The 9,292-nt window shown below is 41.1% G+C and overlaps 1 protein-coding gene across 1 annotated transcript; it reads left to right on the top strand.

Moving 5' to 3' along the window:
- Window positions 1–298: 298 nt before the first annotated feature.
- LOC140225866 (uncharacterized) lies at window positions 299–4,312 on the top strand. Its single transcript, XM_072305844.1, has 2 exons — window positions 299–586; window positions 3,291–4,312. Exons 1-2 carry the CDS (start codon window positions 397–399, stop codon window positions 4,310–4,312), a joined length of 1,212 nt encoding a protein of 403 aa, XP_072161945.1. The 5' UTR covers window positions 299–396.
- Window positions 4,313–9,292: the final 4,980 nt, after the last annotated feature.

The raw sequence follows: 9,292 nt of genomic DNA, 5'->3' as shown, positions 1-9,292 counted from the left end.
AAAAAATTTCCTGTAAATTAGTGATTTGCCAAAGGAAATTTGGCAATCCTGAAGGCTCATACGACGTTTTTCATTAACACGGCAGAATATCACGTCTGCAAGAGCCCAGAGGATGGAGCTTCAAGGAATGGAGCATTATTTTGGTGTGAGCTATGGTTACTTCGTGTATCTATGCTAATTGAGGCTCACTTCCAAACTCATTCCAAAACATCCCAAATTCTTCATTTTCGTAAAGGCTTCTCGACTTGACCCGGTAGCCAGGTATTTCAGTTTTGCACTGACCGTTATTACACGTGCATCTGCGAATCTCTTCGCTGTCCTTACCCCGGCTGAAGAATTGAACCTTTTAATTTTTATTTTCGGTAGTTCAAAAGTGTAGTTAAAAGTGTGGTGACAATGGAAGCCCTGGTTGAGCAGGTCGACATTGATCAATTAATAACGTTGATACAAGCTCGGCCGTGTCTGTGGGACAAGGCTGATCCCAATTACAAGGACAGGACCCTTATTAAGAACGCGTGGAGCGAAGTTCACCGCAGCCTGAAGGAGGATTTCGAGAGTTTATCTGATGCGGATAAAAAAATTTATGGTAAGTCCATATTTTAACTCTTTGTGAAAATAGGAAGGGGAAAATAATATTCAGTTTAGGTTTATTTGCTGCCGTGCTAAGGAAAAACGCCGTATGAACCTTCGGGCGTTGCCAAATGTCCTTTAATGAAACATGAATTTTCTGGTAAACCTATGTATATTCCTTCCAATTTTTTCAGATAATGTTGATCGCCATTTATCCTAAAGCGCATGAAAATTTCAAGGAAAAATATTCATGACTTTCCTCAAAAATAAGCATTTTATCGAAGGAAATCTGGCAACTCTCGAATGTTCATACGGCGCTCTTCCTCAGCACGGTAGTATGAGGAACTAAATTTCCCCCTCCCCCACCCAAAAAATAAGTTGCATACTGCGTACTTAAAAGGTTATAGATAGTGATGACATACATATATATTTTTTTTTATTTTGAGAAAAACCACACGAACCTCCGACACTGCTGGTGCCACCCCTCCCCCTGCTCCTCGCATGCTCATTACGGGAAGAAACAAACAAATAAGTACAGGAAACGTGTCTTGATGCATTATACTTTATTAATTTTGTCTCAGTAAATTTAAAGCAAGATTTACATTGTACAATATTAGTTCGCTCGAAGGAGAATTCCTAAACTTCCTACTATATTTTACTCATTTGCCAAGACACTGCCCCCTCTTTACTCATGAAGAAGTCTGCTAACTTTCCCCTTAGGTTAATTGCAGAAGTGCCACCACGTGCATTACCTGTTGGCGGTACATCTTTCCAACCTTCAATCTCTAGTGTATCCTCAAACCGATAGCCATCTCTGTCCCTTATGAAATTATGTAGAATACACGCGGATTTGACAAGTTTAATAGCAAAGTCAATTTCAACGTTAAGGGGGCGATGAAAGATACGAAATTTGTTGCTTAAAATGCCAAAAGCGCACTCTACGAATCTTCTTCCTCTGCACAAACGATAATTAAAAATCCGTTTCTTCAACTCGAGATTAGCCCCACCAAAAGGCCGAAGTAAGCGTCGGTGTAGGCCAAACCCTTCGTCTCCAAGAAGAAAATATGGGACAGGAAATTGAGGATCTGTCAAAGGTTTGTCGGGGGGAAGTTCAAGAGATCCATCTAAAATACTTTTCCAAAAAGGGGTGCGTTGAAATATGCTTGAATCAGCGTCTTTGCCATAAGACCCTACATTGACGTAAACAAATTTGTAGTTACTATCAACAACTGCCATCAGGATCACTGAAAAATATAGTTTACGATTAAAATAAAGGGAGCCACTGTCCTCTGGGCTTTCGATGCGAATATGTTTACCGTCAACAGCACCTATTACATGAGGAAAATTTGCATCCTTTTCAAAACCTTCCGCAATTTTCAAGAACATTTCTTTATTTGGTCTCGGCATGCTGATTTCTTGCAAAACAGTGACAATGACATCGCAAACTTCTCTGATAATTTTGCTGATCGTGGAGATTCCTAAACGATAAGAGTAGTGAAGATCTGTCATAGTGCAACCGCTGGCAAGGTATCTGTGAAAAAAGAAGTGGGGAGTACAACTTAATCCAAGACACGAGTCCATAATTTTAAAATGTTACTCAGTCTAAAGTTAGTAGGGAGGTTTAATATATTTAATGGAGGCGTTAGAGGAACGAGTAGGTATGGAGCAATCGACGGCCAAAGTGCGAAACCACATTCCTCTTTTGTGGTGTTTAAAAAATTCCGCTCCTACTTTATTTTTTGGAGAAAAAACAAGCCATTTTTATAGCTTCAAATGCATACAAAATTTTCCGGTAACAGAGAAAAGAATTCAAGACAGTTTTCAGGAAATTACGTTGACTAGTTTTCCAAAGAAAAAATAAGGCATGGTAGGAAGTCTGAGACTTCGCAAACGGAGTTACGTGGTTTTGCACTTTAGCTATTAATAAAGAGGGGCCTTAGAGGGGTTCAAGGAAACTTATGACAACTCTGCCAACGCCGCGCCGTATGCACCTTTGGATGTTACCAAATTGTCCTATACAATATATGAATTTTATCAGAAGATTTGAGCTTGCTTCTTTAAATTTTTTTAGAATGATTCATTTGCAAATTAATCTAGGATGTACGAAAATTTCCAGGTAAAATACTCACAAGTATTTTCAAAATCGAATACCTATTTTATTAGAGGAAATGTCACTTGTCATTGTCACTTTTTATGTCAGAGCGACGTGCGATTTATCGCATCAATTCGTTCCATATTTTCAGCTACCTACTTGTCATTTTTTTTCCAATTTTGAGATCGAACTTCTTTCGTCATATGACCAAAGAATTCATGTACCAAATTTGACAAAGAAATTCAACGTAATAAAGGCATGGTTTTTTTTAGAGGAAAAATGTCGCATTTGATACTGATATCGAAACCACACTCGAATGCGATATTTTTCCTCTGGAAAAACCCTGCCTTTAATACGTTCAATTTCTTTGTAAAATTTGGTACATGAATTCTTTAATCTCATGACAACAGAAGTGCGATTTCAAAATTTAAAAAAAAGTGACAAGTAGCTGAAATTATGGAACGAATTGATGCGGTACATTGCACGTCGCTCTGGCACAAAAAATGGCAACCGTCAAATCACCTTAAAAACAAGCAAGCGGGAAAGCTCTAATAGCTTTATCAGGGAAGCGCTCAGCTGTTTTCAGGTGTGTACCTAAAATTTTTATTTTTGTTCTTTGATTGCTCAGGTGCTGGCATCATAAAGAAATGGACGAATTTACGAGACTCCTTCCGGCGTTACTATCGCTTCATTACAAAGCCTCCGTCAGGGGATAAAGCCGTTTCAAAAACGAAGTACGTTTATTACGACCAGTTAATTTTCCTGACCAAGGTGTTTGAAGAACGAGCTACGGAAGACTCATTGGCGGTAGGCGATGGCGCAGCATTGAGGGATGGCGTGTCTGATGAGGAATCGGACGTAGATGAGCCTGATGAAGTTTTCTCTGATTCCCAGAACCCAGCTTCCCAAAATCCAACTTCCCAAAACCCACCTCCCCAAAATCCAGCTTCCAATAAAGCTTCAGTAGAGGGCACCAATAAAAGATACTCGACAACACATCAAAAGAACTCCCAAAAGAAGAGGGCAGTTCAGATTGAAGAAAAGCTCCTAAAGGCCCTAGAGCCTGAAGAGGAAGATCCTAAACTGTATTTCTTTAAAAGCATTGTTCCATTAATAAAAGACTTCGACAGTGACGAAATGCTCGAGTTTCAAATGGCAGTGATGAGTTTGGTCAGAAATTTTAAATCCCGAAAACAGTCTCAAAATCAAACTTTCCTTTCGCCCATGCACAGTTCTCCTCCTGATTTTCAAGGTCACTCGTACGCCTACAGCCATCGATCCATTCCACATACTTTCATCCCTCCTCCTCCTCCTCACCATCCACAATCGCATTTCTCCAGACCTGCAACTCCTAACTCTCATTATGCAGGTTATCCTCCTCAATTTAGTCCTGACCTCCCGCAAATGTCCTACAACCGCACGCCGACATCTTCTCGTGCTCCAACACCGACTTCTTCTCGTACTCCAACACCGAATCCCAATACTCCCCTCAAAGTGTCTATACCCACGCAACCAGATTTTAACAAAGCTCAATGTGGTCCTCTCTTGAATCGGTATCAATCCTCTCCAACTACCTCGTCGTCTCAGTCATCCAGCAGCGGCCTTATTGATGAAACCCAGATAATTGATCCAGTCAGCGATTCTGCTTAAGAATAATTTATTTTGGCAGCTTGAATTTACTTCAAATTTACCCCTACGCTGCTACATTTTGACTTTTATGTAACTTGTATGAAAAATTAGGATACACCAGCAATTACACTTTTGAATAATTAAATTACGCAATATTCAATTATCATTTATCCATGCGACTGTTTTAGTGTCACTTTTCCACTTAATAAAGATACCATTGAAAGCTCATGTTTTCATGCGTTTTATCACGTAGAGTGGAAGGAAGGAGAGTGGTACCTACGAAGCATTTTCCACATATTGGCGGCAACCGCTGGAAGAGAAAAGTCGCTTGGATCTACAGTCCAGACTCTTGAAAACAATGACAAGAATAACTACTCTTGATTTAATCGGATTTTTGCTTGAATCAAAAGAAAAACCGCTTAAATTAAAAGGCTTGGTTCTCGATTTAAGCAAAAATCCGATTGAATCAAGAGTATTTTTTTTGTCAATGTTTTTAAGAGTCTGGACTCTAGATCCAAGCGACTTTTTTTCCAGTGACTCTATTGTAACGATACAACTACATACTAAAACTACATGTGACAACTAGGTATATTGTAAGCTAAACATGTTGCAAATTGCACCAATGCTATCTTCCTTCTTTCTAGGCAATTCTGCATTTTTGTTCTGGAGGATCCTTTTTCTATCAATTCCTCATCCTTCAGTCTCTAGGTTTTACTCTACGAGATGGACGATACTTGGTGTTGTTGTTGTCGGCATCGTTGCCAGTTTGAAGGAAATGCTTCGTTACCACGATTTCATGCACCTATGATTTATTTTACTCAGTTTCTTACCTAAGAGTAACAGCTATTTTCTCCTCTGGTTGAACACTGTTTCGAAATTTGGAGTTGTTCCGGAAGAGAAATGGACGTAATATTTGATGCAGCTCATCAAAGGAAGCACAGCTCATCCTGAAATAATTAAAAAACTTTTTCCCGTCCTTCCTGAGTTCAGGGTATAACGTATAGAAAGCACCTTGTAAATTCCGTTGAGCATTTAATGGATGAATCCACAACTCACGAGGGCGACTTCTCTTTAATCGACGGTACAAGCACCATTTCGCGATTGCTGCGAGTCGACCCATGGTCAAAACGGTACTGACTGCAGCTGTGGCGAAAATCATATTTTCTGTGGAATGTGTGAAAATCGGATAGCGCGCCGAATAAGTGTGAAAAGGCCGCTGCACATTCGGATCTCCTCCACCCGGTTTTCTACCTGCTCACCGATCCGGGCTGCCGGACGAAAAACCGCATAGTGTGAAACCGGCCTAAGAAGGCCGCAGCCTGTGTAGGTACCATAAACCTGTCAAAGCGGCGCAACAAGCGGATGACATGGGTTCTTCCGCCCTCTGGCCTATCAGCAACCCTCGATACCGAGATCCTGCCCTATTGTCTCTCACCTACCTAAATCTGACCCTCAGAATTTAAAGATAGCAAGAATACAATTTTTTTCATTATTCCACAAACCTTATTACAGTTTACATTTTTGGATTCACGGTGAAATTTTGAGCAAAATGGAGGTCAAACTAATGAAAATACATGATTCTACGGTACACTAGGCTCCATATCACTACTGCTGCATTTACAACTCGTTGAATGCTATTTCCGTTACATATCAACATATTACGAAGAAATTTAGTTCATTGTAATATACTTTTTTAGCAAAATGTAAATTTACTAAGAAAGTTGAAATCGAACGCGAACTGAGAAATTTCATCGAGTTTTTTTGGAGCTCCATTTGGTCGAGAAGAGAGGGAGAAAAGGGTGACTAATTGAGAATGAGATCTTTTGGGACCGCCTTTAGACTGCCAGCTGCACGGCCCATGACGGCCCACGCTTTGACAAGATTTTCTCGAGTCTCAAAACATGATTCTCCGACCAGATAGTTTAGTGGCGTCCAAACGCGTCGAGTTAACGCTCTTATTGTATCTTCATCTACTTTGCAAAAAGCCGACAAAAACCTCACTTCTGCCGCGCTAAGGAAAAATGCCGTTTGAGCCTACAGGCGTTGCCATATTTTCTTCAATAACTAAGGAATTCACTGGAAAATTCTGGATATTTTTGTTCCAATTTTTCAGACAATTTTGTTCCCAATTTAATCTTAAATATCGGAAAATTTTGAGGAAAAATACGCGTAACTTTCTTCAAAAATACATGTTTTATTTGGGGAAATTCGGCAACTTTCGAATGTTTATACGGCGTTTTTCCTTAGCACCGCGCGCAGACTTGAAGGCATAGTTTTGAAATTCACTAGGGGAGGCATCCAAGCGCCCTCATTGTTACTGCGTGGGAGTTCAGTCAAAACAGTTCGCAAAAAGCCGAAAATCGCCTCATTTTAAAGGCAGTGTTTCTTGAAAAACACGACTTACTCTTGTGAGTTGCTCATATTCGGATTCAGATTATTTTTCTGCGTTAATTGATGAATAGAAACCTTATGTTACAATTCGATCCGGGAATCCCCTCCCCTCTTTCCTTGTTCCTTTCCTGGACTATGAGGAGTCCCACCGGGACCAACGTCTGGTGCCTCCACTCCTAAAACCCCCATTTTCTCCACGCTCACTTTTCGTATTTTTACTTTTAGTCAGTATATGCTCATCGAACCTTCCAGTTGGTCATAGTTGATCTTTTCCACTCTTCATTTTAGTTTTCAACTGTTTGACCCTTCTGGTAACAAAGTGTGTCGAATAAAATCTTGACGTAACTTGCCTGCAAGTTCTGCAACCATCAAAGCAGCGACCAAACTAATTCTGATGGATTGAAATGTCGACTCGACTCCCCTGAAAAATCTGCAACCCACGGTTTTTCAACACATCTGTGGTGTCAGCGAGAGAAGGATGGAATGATACATTCTTCATTCCTCTTGAGCCCCCAGTTAATGAAGCGAGACGACCTTTTTTCGACCGCCTACTGTGATCCTTGTTTTCGAGTTCGCCTCCACTCACTCCGATTCTACCTGCCTATAAGCAGGTAGATTTTCGAAAGGCCTCCTTCCAACATTATCCTCCTAATTAGCCTTCTTTTAGCTCAGAAAGTAGCCTGCTAATAGTATTGGAACCTTCCAATGTTCACCGGCGAATAGCCTGCTATTAGGTCAGATAGTAGCACCTTTTGCTGCAAGGGGTTTTGACGTTAGAAAATTGCGTGCTTGGGTGTTGCGCACCACTCTGATCAACTCGAAATTTTGGCTAAACGTACTTAAGTGGATTACTTAAGAGGTAGGACAATAATATCGGATGTCCCTCTTCTTATTTTTTGACACGGAGTGATAATGGGTTACGAAATTAGCCGAAATGGCAATTTGGCCGTTTTGAGGTTAAAAAATTGCGTGCTTGGGTGTTGCGCACCACTCTGATCGTCACGAAATTTCGACTAAATGTACTTAAGTGTCTAATTTATGAGGTAGGACAATAATATCGGATGTCCCTCTTCTTATTTTTTGACACGGAGTGATAATGGGTGCCGAAATTAGCCGAAATGGGCAATTTGGCCGTTTTGAGGTTAGAAAATTGCGTGCTTGGGTGTTGCGCACCACTCTGATCAACTCGAAATTTTGGCTAAACGTACTTAAGTGGATTACGTAAGAGGTGAGATGATAAAACCGGATGTCCCTCTTCTTTTTTTTGACACGGAGTGATAATGGGTGCCGAAATGGGCAATTTGACCGTTTTGAGGTTAGAAAATTGCGTGCTTGGTCGTTGCGCACCACTCTGATCAACTCGAAATTTTGGCTCAAGGTACTTAAGTGGATCACTTAAGAGGTGAGACGATAAAACCAGATGTTTCTCTCTACATATTTCTCCACGCCTAGTCATCAAAGGAGGCTATGGTGGCATTTTGGCCGTTTTGAGGTTAGAAAATTGCGTTTTTAAGTATGGCGCACCACTCCGATCAGCACGAAATTTTTTCTGTATCTTATTGGATGTATAACTTAAGAAAAGAGACAATTTTTGTTTGTGTCCTCGTTTCCATACGTCGCCTAGCGCGAAAAAAGGGAAAAAATGATTTTTTTTCAAAATTTTACGAATTTTTTTAGACGCTAAAATATTATCCGATGATAATGAATTTTTTCCTACAAAAACCAAGCTAATTGATGTAGATTCTGACAAATTTTGGTTCAATTCCATCGAAAATTACGAAAGTTATAAGGAAAAGACGTTAGCATAGTCAAAAATAGCCCCAAAAAGCGGTTTTTTGGGGTCTGAGGGGGGGCGGAGGGGGTTGGGGGGCTAAAATTCCCCAAAACCTAAGTTTTAGGACACCCTTGATGACTTAAAATGGTTAAAATAAAAATCCGTTCACAAGGGCATTTTGACATGCTTAACCCGGGATACCCTTTGCAGAAATAATCTGCTAAAGCAACAGCGAGGGTGTCGAAATAGCAGCCTCTCATTTAACAGCGAGTTGATAGTAAAATGCTGTCCGTTGCACGGAGCATTCCATCCCGGCCAGTCCCGCGCGATCGGCGCAGCGCGCATGCGCAGTTGTATACAGTTGTCGATCGCCCCGCTGCGAGCGGTGACGCAGAAAACCTCTCCTACCCTACCCGCCACACTGCCCACCCTCCTTCTCGAGGGTTGCGCGCCGTCCTGACAAAGGGCCCGGTCAGGGAAATTCTCAGAACTCCAACCGCCCGGGCCTGGCGTTCGGTTGTTTCTTCCTTCGGCGTTGTTCCCGCATTCATAGAATAATAAGGCTACGCCTATAGAAAGGACACTCTCGCAGATTTCGTGACGAAGAAGAAGAATAGGGACCTGGAGCTCTTGAGCTGGAGCTGGCGGGTATTGTTTACATTCAGAAATGAAAATGGCGGCAATAGCCAACTGTAACACTCTAACTGTAGCTGATCACATGTGATTTTATCAGTCATCTGGCCAGCATGAGCACGACGAGGCTGTGGAAATCGTTTTCGTTACATTAATTTTGATACTCAAACTCTTTTACTCTGTGGCAGTGACTTTTACACTTA

The sequence above is a fragment of the Bemisia tabaci genome, unplaced genomic scaffold (genome assembly GCF_918797505.1).
Source record: "Bemisia tabaci unplaced genomic scaffold, PGI_BMITA_v3".
Lineage (NCBI taxonomy): Eukaryota > Metazoa > Arthropoda > Insecta > Hemiptera > Aleyrodidae > Bemisia > Bemisia tabaci.
This window is presented reverse-complemented; position numbering and strand designations above follow the sequence as displayed.

Excerpts from the sequence above, each read along its gene's own strand:
- LOC140225866 (XM_072305844.1), top strand. The coding sequence starts at position 397 with ATGGAAGCCCTGGTTGAGCAGGTCGACATTGATCAATTAATAACGTTG. Across the intron at positions 587-3,290 it reads TGCGGATAAAAAAATTTATG|GTGCTGGCATCATAAAGAAA; the intron begins GTAAGTCCATAT and ends TTGATTGCTCAG.